This window comes from Hydractinia symbiolongicarpus, chromosome 3 (assembly GCF_029227915.1).
Source record: "Hydractinia symbiolongicarpus strain clone_291-10 chromosome 3, HSymV2.1, whole genome shotgun sequence".
Classification (NCBI taxonomy): Eukaryota; Metazoa; Cnidaria; class Hydrozoa; order Anthoathecata; family Hydractiniidae; genus Hydractinia; species Hydractinia symbiolongicarpus.
Genome location: NC_079877.1, coordinates 21582600 through 21598420, shown reverse-complemented (window position 1 = coordinate 21598420; position 15821 = coordinate 21582600). Strand labels below are relative to the sequence as shown.

The following is a 15821-nucleotide window of genomic DNA, read 5'->3' as shown; positions in this document are numbered from 1 at the left end:
AAATTAATGTCTTATGTTTTCCTTTAATATAACTCGTGAGTAATACGATATATATTTTTTAAAGATTTACTCGCGAGTAGTTTAATTATTGCATACTTGCGTTATTACAAAGATTACTCTCATTTATTTCACTCGCACTCGCATTGTACTCTCACTCTGAACTATTTTACACGCATTTATTTGTACTGGCACTCTCAAAGATGTGTAGCTTTACTCGCGATCAGCACTGTAGTCGCCTAGATCTTTCTGCACAACTCCAATCTCAGTCATTATATAATGCCCTTGACCTTAGTCACCTTACTTGGAGTAGTAGTATATTTTATAAAGCCTATCGTGTGTAAGCGCCCAGCTTTGGCTTCGTCTTTATTGCACTGACTGATTGGAATCCACCAGTGGACTCTTTATACACAAGATTGGTTATATCTTCATGTTTAAGAAATGCTGATCTCCTAGTAGCTCAAAATCGACATATCACTTGCATTTGCAAGTCCTGGATCCTCGTTGAGAATATTGACCTTCAACCTCTTTTTGCTCCCTGTGTCAGGCCTTTCTTCTGCATCTCTTTCTCTTTCAGTGTCGATTGCCATGACAAAGTAAACCACAATCTTGCTAGTGTCATGGTATTGCAGTATAGGCACTTTGTACTGGTATTCGAAAGAGTACAGTACAGTCCGGATGCGTACGCTCAAGTTTCACAACTTTTTCTCGGAGGCGGTAGTTGTTTGTCTTTTGTTCTTATTAATTATTTTGCCAGTCTTGTAAGTCATTAACTTGCGCGTAATAAACAAAAGATTCTTGAAGAAAAAATAGCTTATTATAACTGCATGTAACTATTGTTAAATAGTGTTAACATTACAGTTAACTATTCCCAATAGCATAATTGCAAATTTTATCAACTCTATCAATGTGACACAAAGAGCCATTGTTTAATAGTTTTATTAAATAAAAGTTTTGCATGGAAACTAAATAAACTAGCGAGAAGGCTTGTGCGGATTAAATAAAGCTTTTAAGCGATAGAAATAATTATATTTTAACAAAGATTGAAACTTATTGTAGTTCTACAGCGAGATGTAGACCTCCAGCTTGCGATGTTTCCATCATATTTTTCATGACATCGTTCAGGTACTTTTCACAGACAATTCTCTATCTTTTTCTTCTTCATCTACCTACTTCACATCTTCTTTCCTCTTGGACAACTGAGTGTGGTTTAAGGTGTGTGTCTCAATAATTGCGTCTTCCTCGATTTCTTTCTCAAAGCTTTTAGGCTATCTAATTAAACAACACTCCCTACAGCATTTGCATACATAGAGATAGCATGCAAAGAGAGCGCTCGAGCCGTCTTTTTGCCATTCTTGTGCTGCTCCCATGAAACAAACTCTGATACGTCTTTTCTATCGCTTTATCAGGCGCTCTCCCTTTTCGCAGAGCTTCCATTGTGATTTGACATTTGTCCAAAGGCTTTGTTGATGCAATACTTCCACAGGAGTATCCACAATACTATACTTGCAGTCACATGAAGTTTTAACAAAAAGTGAACATATCATGTAGAATTTCTCATGCAAATCTTTTAGGCAAATCTAACTTGTAATATTTATGTGAAATCGAAATCAGATTCTACCAAATTAAATGTTTAAAAATAATAACATAAGGCAGTCTCTGCAAAATTAAAAGATAAGAGTGAACAATTGATATTTTTTTATTAGAAATAGGGGTGAATGCATTATTAAAAATGCTTGTGTTCTGAAACATCGTCAATGATGCTATCTGGAACTATCTGTGTCAATATCTGATGCTGCAAATTAATACTTTGTACAGTTGTGCACAACTCTTGGGGATTGTCTGCAAATTCATTTTATTTTTAAAACTAATTGAAACAATTTTCATGGTATGAAATGTCAATATCATGAAACAATGTTATTTTATTTTATAGGTTTTATTTTTTATTTACGAAATAATTTTGTTTAAACTACATAAAGGAAAACGATTTTAAAGCAAATTTTGAAACAGTGAAAATGATTTAAAAAATATCTAGAATAATTTAATATAATTGTCAAGATACTAATTGTAAAAAGATGAAAAGAAAATTTCCTAGCAAAGCTTAAAAGTCACGTTTTGCCGGCTTTGCCATAAAAGCATAGGCTTACACACGCAAAACCTCTAAGGCCAGCCATTAAGCACATGCATAAAATCGTATCAAATATATAGCTAGCATAATTTCTTTCTTTATGTTAATTTTAAACCCACTACAAAACAGGGCTTCGTAAATTGCGTGCACAGTGACGAACGTGTACCCAACGTGCACGTAACAGTTCAACAGCGTACACAAATTTTCGTGCACAACCTCAATATTGATGAATACATCTTGTTATAAAAATTTTAGAAGAAAATAAACAGCAAAAAAACTATGAGCAATCTATCGTCATGATACCATTACGAAATTACAAATTTACGAGACCGATTTCAAGATGATTTCTAAAGTTGCCTTCAAATTCTGAAAGTTGCATGCACGATTACGCGCACAGCGGCAAAATCACGTGCACGAAAATTGTTGTGCACAATCGTGTACGTAATTTCATGTCGCATACATAACTCTGTGTGCATTAAATCAAAATTTACAAAGCCCTGCAAAAAGATAATTTAGATATGAAAAATTTATTTAGAACAGAGTAGCTAGTCAATTAGCAGGGTAGCTAATCAATTCCCTTCTCAAATCGAGAATCGGTAGCAATTTATAAAGAAAGAGCATAATACAAATTTTTTTAACACCCTTTTTATTTCAGGAAACTTAAGGCCTTATGTAAATGATGCCTTTTTTAAAGGTGCTTTAACGTGAAAATATTCCAGTGAATAAATTATAAGGTGTAACCGAAGACTTACTTAACCCATTTTCCGTATTAACAGAAATTGTGTAACGTCTTAATATATAATTATCATTTATATAGTAAACCAGGGGGAGATATTATATAACGCTGAATTAACCCAGTAACTTTTCATGCGCGTGGTTCAAAATTGAGTATTAGTGAGAAAGATGATATCTATTTTTGTAAACAAGAAATAAATATTTTCTCAGTATTAATGAGCACCATATAGAAAGTTATCATTTCAATTTCAAGTAAGGTATTCTTAATAAAGTTTTTATCGTTCTAAAATATTATTTTCTTCACCCGACTATACCATTAAAAGCTGCAAAACAAAAATATATTAAGTTTAGAGGCTTTAAAACAATGTGGGGACCTCATGTTCAGAATCCATGCATCTTGTACTAAAATGACAAGAAAAATTCTGAACAAAAATATCTAATTGATACATAAACGTTTTTAATTTTAGGTCTTCTTGAAGTTGAACTGCTGAAAATATGGAAAGGTTTATTTTATTGCATGTGGTTTTCAGACAAGCCTTTGATTCAGGTATGTGCTATAAGTAAATAGTATTTTTCATAAAAATAATCTTTGTAAGCATGTCAAACTGTCTAAGAGGAAAGAACTAATGGTGTTAAAACATTTTTAAAAACGCTTGTGGTCACAAAGTGTAACCGATACACTTTTAATACCAATAGTTCCACGTAATTATATACCTTCATGTCATTAACAAGTTATTAAATTTTATTACTTTGTGCTTTCTATATCGCATTATCATTTTAAAGTAATAGACCTAATAGTAATATCCATTTCCATAGGTGATAAGTTTTTTGTTACCTCCCTTAGGAAGTTAGTATACTTCACATGCACACACCCTTTTTTCAGTCAATGTTGACAAGACTCTGGAAGAGTAGGGTGTACCTGTTGGAGTATTCACTTTTAGTTCGTTGTTGTGCACTGTTGAGTGTACAGTAAATGAATTATTCATTTACCCACCCTTTTACATCCTTTGGTTGCCCTTTTGCTCACTTGTGGTGTGGTATAGCCACTGTATTTCTAGTGAGTTGTTTATATACTTGTATTTTTATATACTTTTGAAAGGCACTTTATTCCGCCATTTTGTTTCATAAGTTTTGCTCTGACCTTGATGTAGCTTATGTATTAATGTTTTAGCAAGTTGCAAGACACTCTGTTTAGAAATTGGCTTTGTCAATTCCCCTGCATCCACAAAAGTAGAAATACAAGCAACATTGATTCGTCCGAGTATTTGTTTAGAAGGATGTCAGTCAAGTATTACAAAGACCTTGACTTGTTAGTTGAACCCAGACAGGTTTAGAAAGTTGACCCAGGGGTGCTGCCCCAGGGAGTGTTACCACCAAGTCCAGATGGGCTAATAGGAGATGCAACTGATGATCTTGACATGAATCATGTCAGTCACAGAAGGTCCAGTAAACCTACAGAGAAAGGGAGAGTGTATAAGTTACAGTGCTTGACTGATGACAAATTAAGGATTTGTAAAAGGATCTCTAGGCGCTGCAGAGAAGTAAACGACTTGCTACCGTTGGGTAATGTCATTGCTATACAGGAACGAACAATGTATACAATTATCAGACCCCAATGATAAAACCGTGCATGATTGGTATGATAAAAAGGACGAAGAGATATTAATCTTCAAATGTGGAGTAATCAAGGAGCTACAAAGGTTGAAGCAAGTTGCAGAACATGATGACACCTGGAGTAGAGCATCATCTAAACGCAGCACTACCTCATCATTTAAGGATCAAGTAGCCAAAGAAGTTGCTAAGCTTTCCGTCAGACTAGAAGCTATGGAAAATCAGTCAGACCATATGTTCATCATCAAAAGGCGAGGTTTGAAAATACCAAAATACCTTATGATACAAAACCATCCAACACAGGATTGAGACATAAATCATACTCCAGAGAAAGTCTAGGATTTAGAGAGCATGAATCAGAAGATATGTTGTGTAAACTTCTCAAACAACAAGCGTCTCCTGAAGTGGATATAGAGAAATTTAGAGGGGACCCACTGAATTTTCATTATTTCACTGCATGTTTAAGGAAGTGGTGGAATCTAAAATTGATGACCCTGTTAGACAACTCACCAGGCTTATTAAGTTTACTGCTGGAGAAGCACGAGAATTAATCACTGTATACATTGACCATCATACATTGGCTACAACAATGCTATGAAAATATTAGAAAAAAGATATGGAAACAGCCATACCATACTAGCCAGCTATCGAAAAGAAATTAAGAATTGGTCTTCTTTAAAATACAGCGATTCAAAAGAATTCAGAGACTTTCACACTTTTTTCATAAAATGTGAAAGTATCTGCATGGGTCAGCACCTACACGTTCTCAACAGTCCGGATATAATCGGCACATTGGTGTCAAAATGACCAGGTGGACTTATTAACCGTTGGAAACGTCAAGTTGCTTCAAAGCGGATAAAAGGTAAAGGTGAACCAGTCTTTGAAAATTTTGTCCAATTTGTTAATATGGAAACTGCACTGATAAATGATCCACTGTATTCTCGTGATGCTGTAAAACAGTTTGTCAGCAAGGAAAAAGACGCAAAGGGAAAAGGCCGGAAAGGTTACAAGTGTCTCTTAACCGTTGCACCACCGTGTCCTATTTGTAATGTTAATCACGATCTAGACCATGTGAGATATATCTAGAGTATAACATCGACCACCGCAGCAAGTTTTTGGGAAAGAAAAGACTCTGTTATGGCTGTTATCAACCAATGACACCAAGTCACAGTGCTAGAACATGTAAAAACCGACGTAAGTGCAGCACATGCAAGGGAAACCACCCAACTGAACTTCATGAATTTAGATTCAAAAAGAAAAATAAAGATGATAAACCTGAAGGAGATAAAAAAGATGACACTCTTAAAGACATGACACCAAATCCAGAATTATCATCTTAGGTGAAGTTATCAGCATGTATGTAGTACCAGTCAAAGTCACGTGCAAATCGTCTGGTAAATGAATCGATGCTCTTGCCATGTTAGACAATTGTAGTCAGGCCACCTTGGATTAGTCAAGAAATTAAATGTTAGTGGTATCAACACCTCAATTTAAGTGAAGACAGTAAACAGTGTAAGTGTACAAGGTCAAAAATCATTAATGGATTATACGTTGAGGGAATTCATGATTGTTGCAGCAGTATTAAGCTACCAAAAACGTACACTAGTCCAGAGCTCCAAGTAGATCCAGAAGTGTTGATAAGTTATCAAATTGAAAGTATTTGGAACTGTTGAATCCTTATTTGAAATCAAATGGACATCAAGTTGATCTGGTGATAGGAGCAAACTGCCCCAAAGCTTTAGAGCCAATCGAAGTCATTCCGAGTCAAAACTCTCCTCCATATGCCTACAGAACCATGCTAGGATGGTGTGTCGTTGGTCCTATAAAGGGTAGTCATCATAGACAGAAAATTATTATATTAGACAACAGGGCATAGAAAGACGTCACGAAAGTTGAAAATCACTACAAATTACCACTACCATTCAGAAATAAGAATGTGACAATGCCCAAGCAATAAAGCTCTTGCCATTAAACAATTATCACACCTTAAATGCGATTTATTGCTGACAAGAAATTCTTCGATAACCACAAACGATTCATGGACAACCTTTTGGAAAAAGGATATGCTCGCGAAGCTTCCATCAAAGAACCCAATGTGTACAGTAAATGACTTGTTCATTTCAGTTAATGACTTGTTCATTTACCCACCCTTTTACATCCTTTGGTTGCCCTTTTGTTCACTTGTGGTGTGGGAGTATAGCCACTGTATTTCTATTGAGTTATTTATATACTTGTATTTTTGTGTACTTTTGGAAGGCACTTTATTCCGCCATTTTGTTTTTTGACCTTGATATTTGTAGCTTATGTATTAATGTTTTAGCGAGTTGCAAGACACTCTGTTGAGAAATTGGCGTTGTCAATCCCCCCCCATCCACAGAATGTATCAACAAAATGACTTCCACAACTGGCAGTTTTACAAAATCGTAGTTAACACAGTTGTAAAATGGGTATTGTTAGTGGTAGCGTAACAAAAAGATTAAAATGTTGCAGATTTTAAGAGCGTATCTTTTAGTATATGTTCGATCTAAACCTAAAACGTAGCCACGTTTTTAAAATAAAGTGAATATATTTTTATTTGGATGAGCACACGAACCACAATAAAATCGTGGTCTCCATGTATAATAAACATTCAAGCATTCTATCGTGGCAACCACGCTAATATTATTATCTCCACGGAGGATTGTGTGTCCCACAATTATTTTGGCGAGCTCTAGATTTCAATAGCCAGTATAATTTAATTTTTTTCTTTTTTTAAAAACGTGTTTCATTAAAGGTAATTTGTTTGTTTCAGGTTTTACCAAGTTTAACGAAGCATAATTTTAGCTTTTGCTTGGTGTATACTTTTTCGTCATGGTCGCGATTGTATTTTTACCAAATGCCATTTTGTTTAGAAAAGTTATATTTGTCTAAACATAATCAAGTTTCAGTTTTTAGAAGTTTAATGTCTATATGCCTGTGAAACACATTTCGTTGTTTTCCCGATTATTTTTTCGTCAAAAGAATTCTGTTCAAGAAAACGTCAAGCCGAAAATATGTGCAAAATATTAATTCTAATTCATGGTTTTGTGCCGATGAAACTAAAATGGGCGATGCGCTAATTTTGTAATGACAAAAATAGTTTCCTTAGTTAAACAAAAGTATTTATAACACAGTGAAAAACAAAACAGATTGTTATTGCAATAACACCCCTCTTTCGTTATGATTATTAATATTATATATGCTTAAAATTTCACTAGCTAAAATGCAATACTGCAAGACCTTTAGTCGATACCATTTAGGAAAAATAATAAAAATAAGGTAGAATACACTTGTCGTAACACCCTCCTCCGTTATTAATTTTTAAAAAGTAATTTTAATGCCACGAAAGATTTTAAATATGGTCAACTGAACTATAGTCCGTACAAATATGTTGCACTTAAATTTAATTTTTTTTATAAGACTGCCCTAAAGATTAAAAGAACAATTTTTTTTATCAAAACAGGCCTTGCCATGAGCAAATAACCTCCAGAGCAATTAATTGCTCGCATCAGAGTGTCCACGCGAGCGATTTTGCTCGCCATATTTTTCGCTAAAAAACTTTACTACATTTAGTCTCTCAGGGCATCTTTTTCAGGAGAGGCGTGCGCCTGGGCACACACCTAAATTGTTTCAGGCGTGTGATTAAACTGCCTGCCACATTTCCAGTTTGGTCAGACATGTCCGTGGCTCGTTTAGAACTTTCATCAGTTAAAACGTCCCATAGATTTTCGTCTTGGACAGACACTTAGATCTCAGAATTATTGAATAGTCCTGGTCCTTGAAATCCACGAGCAAGCCTATTCATAGCCAACCTGACCATCCTAGCTAATTCACCGACTCCTGACTTAGTTAAAAGAACTACGTAGACATAAATCTCTTTTGCCTGGCCCCTTCGTCGTTGGTAACCAGGTCTTACACAAGAAATCCAGCCATGCGGTTCTGAATTAATGCGGAGGTGAACGCCGACGGAGCATGGATGATGCAAGTCTGCAAAACTGCACTTGCAGGCGGAACAGACAATTTATCATGGATTTAATTGTAGATAATTTTTTCATTTGACGAAACAATTTGAAACCATAGCAGGTCCAAATTTAATGGATTATTTTCTTTATGCCGCAACTGTTATTTAAACAATTTTAAAAACGAAAACCATGTGCGGTATAATTTTTTTTTCTGTATAAATTTTATATGCCTGACGTGTTCCTGAACTTTCCGAATGAATTTGGAAGTTTTATTTAAACCATGCAGATAAAGATTTTTTTTTAATTTGAAAACGAAGCATATTTTTTCCTATTTGCTGAAAAAAAAACAATAAATTTATGAAAACTACAGTATTGTCATGCATACTATTTCGGACATGTAGAAAAGGAAGTTAAGATTGAGAGAGTCTATATACCAGTAGACGCTCGATCATCGTGTTTGGGGTTCACGATTTATAACGTCCCCCACTTTTCTACTGCAAAATGAATGCACAACAAAGATTAACCTTAATGCCCGTATCGCAGGCGTTTTACAAAATGGCAAATAAACTTTTGAACGATGGGTGGAAAATAATCACACCAAATATCTTTTCAATTTCAGGAAAACGTTTACAATTATCTCAAAATGTTAATATTTACGAGAGCAATAGAACGCTTGGGTAACGAGCATTTACGCGAGCACTACGCGGGCACGAGCAATTGCTTGCGACTCATGGCAAGGCCTGCAAAATAACTTTTTTTTATAATTATTATGGTAAGTGGGAGAATAATAACCTGCTGTAAAAATTTGAAACAGTGCAAATGTAACTTGCTGTATAACTTTTAAAACAACTCAAGTATATTTTTAATGTGTAACTTTCAAAACAAGTTTTTGAGCATTTTTATCTTTTCACCTTGACGGCTAGTTACTTTTAGTGAGACAAGTTGTTATTATTTTTCCTTTGCAACAAAAAAATATTAGCTCCGTGCGTGATGCGAAAATACATTGGAAACAATGCGTGTCGTAACAACCTCTGTTGTTATTTTATATTATTTTTTTTCTTGTTGTTCTGACCATACATTTTTGATAAAATTATTTTTATTTCGCTGACTGACCAACCGTAAGCTATTATAACTGGAGACACAATATATATACCAGCAACATCACCAATTTTGGTAAACAGCTTGAAATTTCACGTTTGTTTGGAACAAGTCAGCCAGCCAACTAGCTACTCATAATCATCATATTCAAAGCTAGCTAATACCTAGCTCATTTAACACCAAGGATAATAAACAAACCATTTAATAGTTCTAATAGGTTGGCAGATACATGCTATTAATGTTTGGCAGATACATTGTATTATCCCATATTATTACCAAACTAGCCGGGAAACCCGGCGTCGAAATGCCGGGTTAAGCCACAAGTAAAGGTGTGATCCGGCATTGAACACTCTGTGGAGCGCTTAATAAGAGCTGTAAACTGTCCCACACGATCAGGTGGAGCGCTTTAGTACAGGTATACAGTATGTCGTTAATCTTTTGAAGCGCATAAAACATTATAGTGTGCGACTGTAACATATTTTTCAAAAAATAACTTTCCCGCAACGATAACTGATATAAAAACAGAGTTTACAAAGTGTTGTTACTCCATCATAGCAAAAACAATCGTCAATTTTATTTCATTTTGCAGAATAAATTTTTGCGCAAGTTAAAAAATTAATCGTGACACTGGGCTGAGCGCTTAGTACAGTTAAACCGTGTTGCACAGCGTATAGGAATAATACCCTTTTGAAAAAAACTTTCTCGCAGACATAGGGCTGAGGGGTTAGTCCAGGCGTGATTCCCAAGAAAGTTTAAAAATTAATTGTCACAGTGGTGGGCTGACCTTAGTATATACAGGTAAACGGTGTTGCACATGCCCATAGGCGTAACAGCCTTTTACAAAAAACAGTCTGTTTTTAACACTGGGCTAACCGCTTAGTACAGTTAAACACAGTTGAACAGGCGCATAAGGCGTATTACCCTTTTCCAAAAATGTTCATTGCAACTTCGGTTTAAATAAAAACACAGGGAACAGCCTGTCGTTACTCGTCCAGCCAAAACAATCGCTCAGCCATTTCATTTGCAGAAAAAGTTTGCAGAAAAATTATAAAATATGTAGCTATACCTAGCTAGCTAACTGCATTTAGCATAAAAATTATGTATTGCTTAAGAATATTGTTGTAGCCAAACTGCATTTTTATACTTTCACTTTTTAAATAGCCACAGCCTCAACATAAAAATAAATGTTGGCTAGGATAAAAAGCTCTTATACCAAACAGAATAGCAATAAGTGAGGCTCTAGCTAGCTAGTAGCTATAGCTAGCTAATCTTCGTTCCTAGCCAAACATCCTAAAACTGGTGCGTTTAAGATCTGTACGTGGCTAAAAAACGTGACAATATATTTATCCTAACATTGAAAACAAACAGAAAACAAATATTACAAATATATAAGGCTTTTAGAAGATAAAAAAGTCAAACAGGCCTACAAACCTCACACACTGACCACAAACACGACCATTATCAAAATGGCCTTCGTTCCGCGAAGATCTTGGATTCTTTCTGGTCGCGAAAATCTTGTTTTTTTTTTAAAGAATCAGGCGTTGTGAATGGTATTCTACGCGCGAGCGGTCAAAACAAAGTCGGTAAAAATATATCGCATTTGGTATTCGTGTTTCCGTATCATCATTTCCTAACTCAGCGGGGGGTCCGCGCAGAGACAGACAGACGGAGTACGGCTATTATAATAGTTATTACCAAATATTAATAATCTTTATGACATATTGATTTTGCAAATATAGCAAGTAAACAAACCATATCTGCAATACTTCGCTGCAAACTAAATATTTGCTCACATCTAATCTTGTTTTCATGTTATTCATTATTTTGGTATGTACATCCCGCGGGACAAAAAATGGATATAGAAATAGTTCTAAAAATTAAAGGGATTCCGTTTTGCAAGGAAAGGTTTGTATAAAGCGTACGCAGAAGCTTATATTTGGACTGTATTTTAGGTAAGATGCATTGTTCATATTGAGTATAAACGTTTGTTGTTTCAGGAGGAACTTGCTGAAAATTTATCCAATGGCATTCATTTATTTGGTCAATGCTCCATGACAGGTCAGTTGTTTAAACTTAGAGTAACACCTTTTATAAATTGTTTTCTAGTTTTGTGGGGGTATATCATTATTTCAATATGTATGTTTCAATATATTTTGTCTCATCTAATTAAAGTTTCTTCTCTTAACCTTTGTAGGTGTACTGTTCTCCAAAGTCTTTTTCATAACAATGGGTAGAGAGTGGCTTGGTATCGATAGACTTAGATTGGACAAGTTCTACTTGGTATAATGTTATTTTTCTGCTAGACTATTTGCAGTGTAAATAATACAGGACACGCAGGGATAGTAAATGTCACACAAAACTGTTAATACGTTATAAATACCTAAACTTGTATGTTCTTATAGTGCTTTTCAATGCATTTATTCAAATTTCTCAGTTACACCTAAAAGAGAAAAGAAGGTTTTATGCATAGTGCAGGGTGACTCGACATTGAATGCCAGTTTGAGCGCTTAATTGTAGGTAAACCATTCCACACATCCAGGTTGATAGACCAAATAAACTTTGCATTGCACATCTGGTAACAGATGTGCAATGCAACAGCTGTTTAAATAAAAACACAGAGTACAGCCTATTGTAAGGTAGTCCTCGCAAAAATAGTCAACCAACAATTACTATTTTACAAACTGTGTTGTCATAAAAGTTCCAAAATTGCACCCTAACTTCGATTTAAAACACAGGCTTTCTCCTCACAGTATAGTTTTCCATTGAACTATAGCAACGTTTTCGTGGTTGGGGCATGTCCGGGCAGGGTTTTAATTATTTTTGCTATATTTTTTATTCACAAAATAACAACACCTTTCAAAAATAAGTGTTTGGTGTTAAGTAGAGCAGAGAGGCCTGTTAGCATTGAATTATGAATAAAAGTTAGGAATTCATAAATACTTTTTAAATCGTCCTAACAAACACATTAATAAACTACTTGTTGGGAAAACATCAGTAGTTAAATTCATAACCTAACAGTAAATAATAACTCTCCCCTCTTCCTGAAAAAGTTTTCTCATCTTTTTTAGTTGTTTCATGTTACGCCTTCTTTTAATTCACTGCTATAAAAAAGAAAGTTAATATTATTTTTAAATTTCATAGCAAACGGTTTCTTCTGTTTACGGCAGCTATTTTATTCTAAACATCTTTTCTCTCAAGTGGTTTCCATTAAGTTTAAACTCAAGAGCAAAGTGCTCTGAACTTTTTTTGCTAGAGTGGAAAATGCGGTCGTATGGAAACCTACCTTTACGTTCTTATTTCCACTGCATCTAATCATCAGGTCATCACTTAAAATATGAATGAAATATACAATAACAAGACGCATTCAAGCATATGCTCCAGGCTTCTTATTTTGTAAATATGTGCTTACGTGATCAGGGTACGCGATTTTTAAAATGGCTATTTATTTGTTTAATAATGCACGACCATTTTTAATTAGGAAGTAATCTGTCAACAGAGGTACATGGTTCTTCCTGTACCTTACTTAATTCAGCTACGCGATAGCGCGTAGGAACCGATCGCGTATATACCTCAAAATGAGAAGCCTGATGCTCTCTATTAAAGGAATTCATTTTATTGTACTCACTATAGTTGTTGAGATAAAAATAGATAATAAAAGTTGTAATTAATAAATAGAGAATTACTCCAGCGTTGTTGTTATAAGCTTTACTCACATGCAGCAGTTTAATCTTTTTAAACTTTTTAACACTGATTCCACAATATTATATAAAGGCCCTTTTAGCGGCGAACTATTCGATAAATTATACATCAAGTTCACTAAAAATAGAATACTTAACAGAATGGTTGATAGTGTATTTTACCTAAAATTATTGAAAAATTATTACCAGAAGTAAAAAAATTGTTTAGATTAGCTATGAATAAAATTAAACCATTTTGATTTTATTCAGCAATAGTCTAGCAAAGATGAAAGAATACCGCCATCCGGTAGTACATGTGGCTCCAAATTTAGCAACTTTGCTAAAATGAGTGAGAATGAATGAAGCTTTGATGTAACAAACTCAACAGATGATGAATAATTTTTTGAATAACTTATAGTGTTTTTGAATGTGAATTAAATTACTACAATATTTTTTCTATTACCATATTTAGTAACTTTACGTATAATTTATCGTCTAAAAAGACCTTTAGAAACATTGCGTTGTTTTTATTATTACAATTATCATTACTAAAAATTTGTTTAACTATAATTTTTTGTTTGTCCCAAAAACTAAAAAAATTTCACTTATGTAAAAATCAAAATCAAGGGAATAATAAGTTTTTTATTCTCTTGTTTTCATTGTGATATCGCAAGTCAATCAGACAAAAATCTCATTTAAAAGTTAATCATCCAAACAAACAAAGTTACTATGCTCCAATATTTTACTGTGTTTTCATAAGGAAAATAAGTAGCGATAGAGATTCTTTGCACATTCTCTGTAACATTTTCTCTGTGTGGCCATGTTTAAAACATATACCAAGTGATAATATAAAAATAAGCTACACATTATGTATCATGTAATTAAAAGTGTCACTGGATTAACTGAGAATTGAGGACTACATTTTGCTGACAACCCAGGGTCGTTAAAATTGAAAAAATTTAATAATAGAATTTCAGATCATTCCTACATTTAAGTTCAAACAGCTTGCCATATATGGGTTAGTTGATGAAATATGTTAAATAAACTTTGATATAGATTAAAACAATCTTTCACTTGTATTATTTAACTTTGAGGTTAAAGTAACTGATTCAAGAAATGACTTAACATTTGAGAAATGGCTTTACATTTGAGAAATAGCTTTACATTTAAATTTAGAACAACTGACCTCTACTACGGTCTACATGCAAATGAGTTGTTTCTGAACTTGTCAAAGCTTATATATGGTAATTAACACATGATGTTATATGTTATTTAATAAAATTATTATAAATCCCTAAGGAATTATATAAAGACCAAATTTTAAAAGACTTTGACAAATAAATACATAAATGAAACTGATAATTTACAGAACAACTATACATAAACAAACATAGGGCAACATCAGACAGCAGATATGTACCACATCACAAATATGGACCAACATGAAACAAACATGGGACAACAAGAAACAAACATGGGAACCAACTGCAAATTTGAATATGAATTATGCAAAAACAAAGAACGGTTCGACAAATATTTATTTTTTGCCTCTTTCCAGAAGAAAATTAAAAATACTATTTGTGATACTTTCTAGCAAAATCGACCACTTCTATTTGAAAGCCTATCAATTTATACTTGTAAAATAATAGAATTTAAGAATAATACGTGTTTTATGTTATTATTTGCTGACTGTGTAACTCAAAATAATTCCAAACAATATGTTTTTGTTTTTTTAGTACAGTGATATTTTTAAGATTTGTAATATCCCCTTTGGATGATTTTAAAACGTAGTACACCAATGTTTAACGTTTACAGAAATGTGTTGTAGTTATTTCAGCACAACAATGTTTTAGCTTTGGTCTTATGTTTTTCACTTTAGAATAAATTACGCCGTCTTTAAAGTTCCGCATTAACCCATTTTCGTGGTTTATCCCAGTTTATCGGAATTACGAAAAAGCGAAATATCGTCAATGGAAATCTCTTTTTTTCAGAAGGCTATTTAATCGATTTGTTTTACTTGTGGCTGCACTTATAATATGCTCCATTCGGTAGCGTTTTTGTGACTTTATAAGTCAAGCTTTATATATAAATATCTTAAAGATTAAAATACTACAATATTTTAATCTTTTTATAGTCGACTTTTAGTAAAATAAACGACAAAAATAATTAAGATAAAATATAATTAAAAAATAAAAAAGGAATGATTTTCATGATCCAATTGTAGCCTTGTTAGAGTTGTATTGTTGAATGTCATTATCATTGGCCGTTCAACTTTCCATAATTTAATTTACATTAAATATTGTTTGTCTGTGCCACAAGTAGTTACAAAGTTTAATTAACGACTTCACTCAAAAAAAATATAGTATAATAATGCCCGTATACGTCTGTCCGTCCGTCTGTCTGTCACGCAAAATGGTAGCTTAGCCGCGACGGGTGAACCCGTGGATTTTTCCACGGGCTAACGACTAGTATAGTATAATTTCTTCTTAACTCAAGTTTAAAAACAACTTGCTTCATGCTCTGCTTCACGTTACTTTACCTGCTTCTGCTTCATAGATGTGGGCTGAGGCCATAGCGCATCATGCTCGCTATGGT

General features: G+C 33.9%; 1 protein-coding gene across 1 annotated transcript in view; it reads left to right on the top strand.

Moving 5' to 3' along the window:
• LOC130636188 (ribosomal RNA processing protein 1 homolog B-like) overlaps positions 1-15821 on the top strand; it is a 43073-nt gene that overhangs the window by 6642 nt on the left and 20610 nt on the right. The window contains exons 2-4 of the mRNA XM_057445828.1: positions 3328-3407; positions 11547-11607; positions 11744-11829. Coding sequence (XP_057301811.1) covers positions 3328-3407; positions 11547-11607; positions 11744-11829 — 227 coding nt within the window. The remainder of the gene's footprint in view (positions 1-3327; positions 3408-11546; positions 11608-11743; positions 11830-15821) is intronic.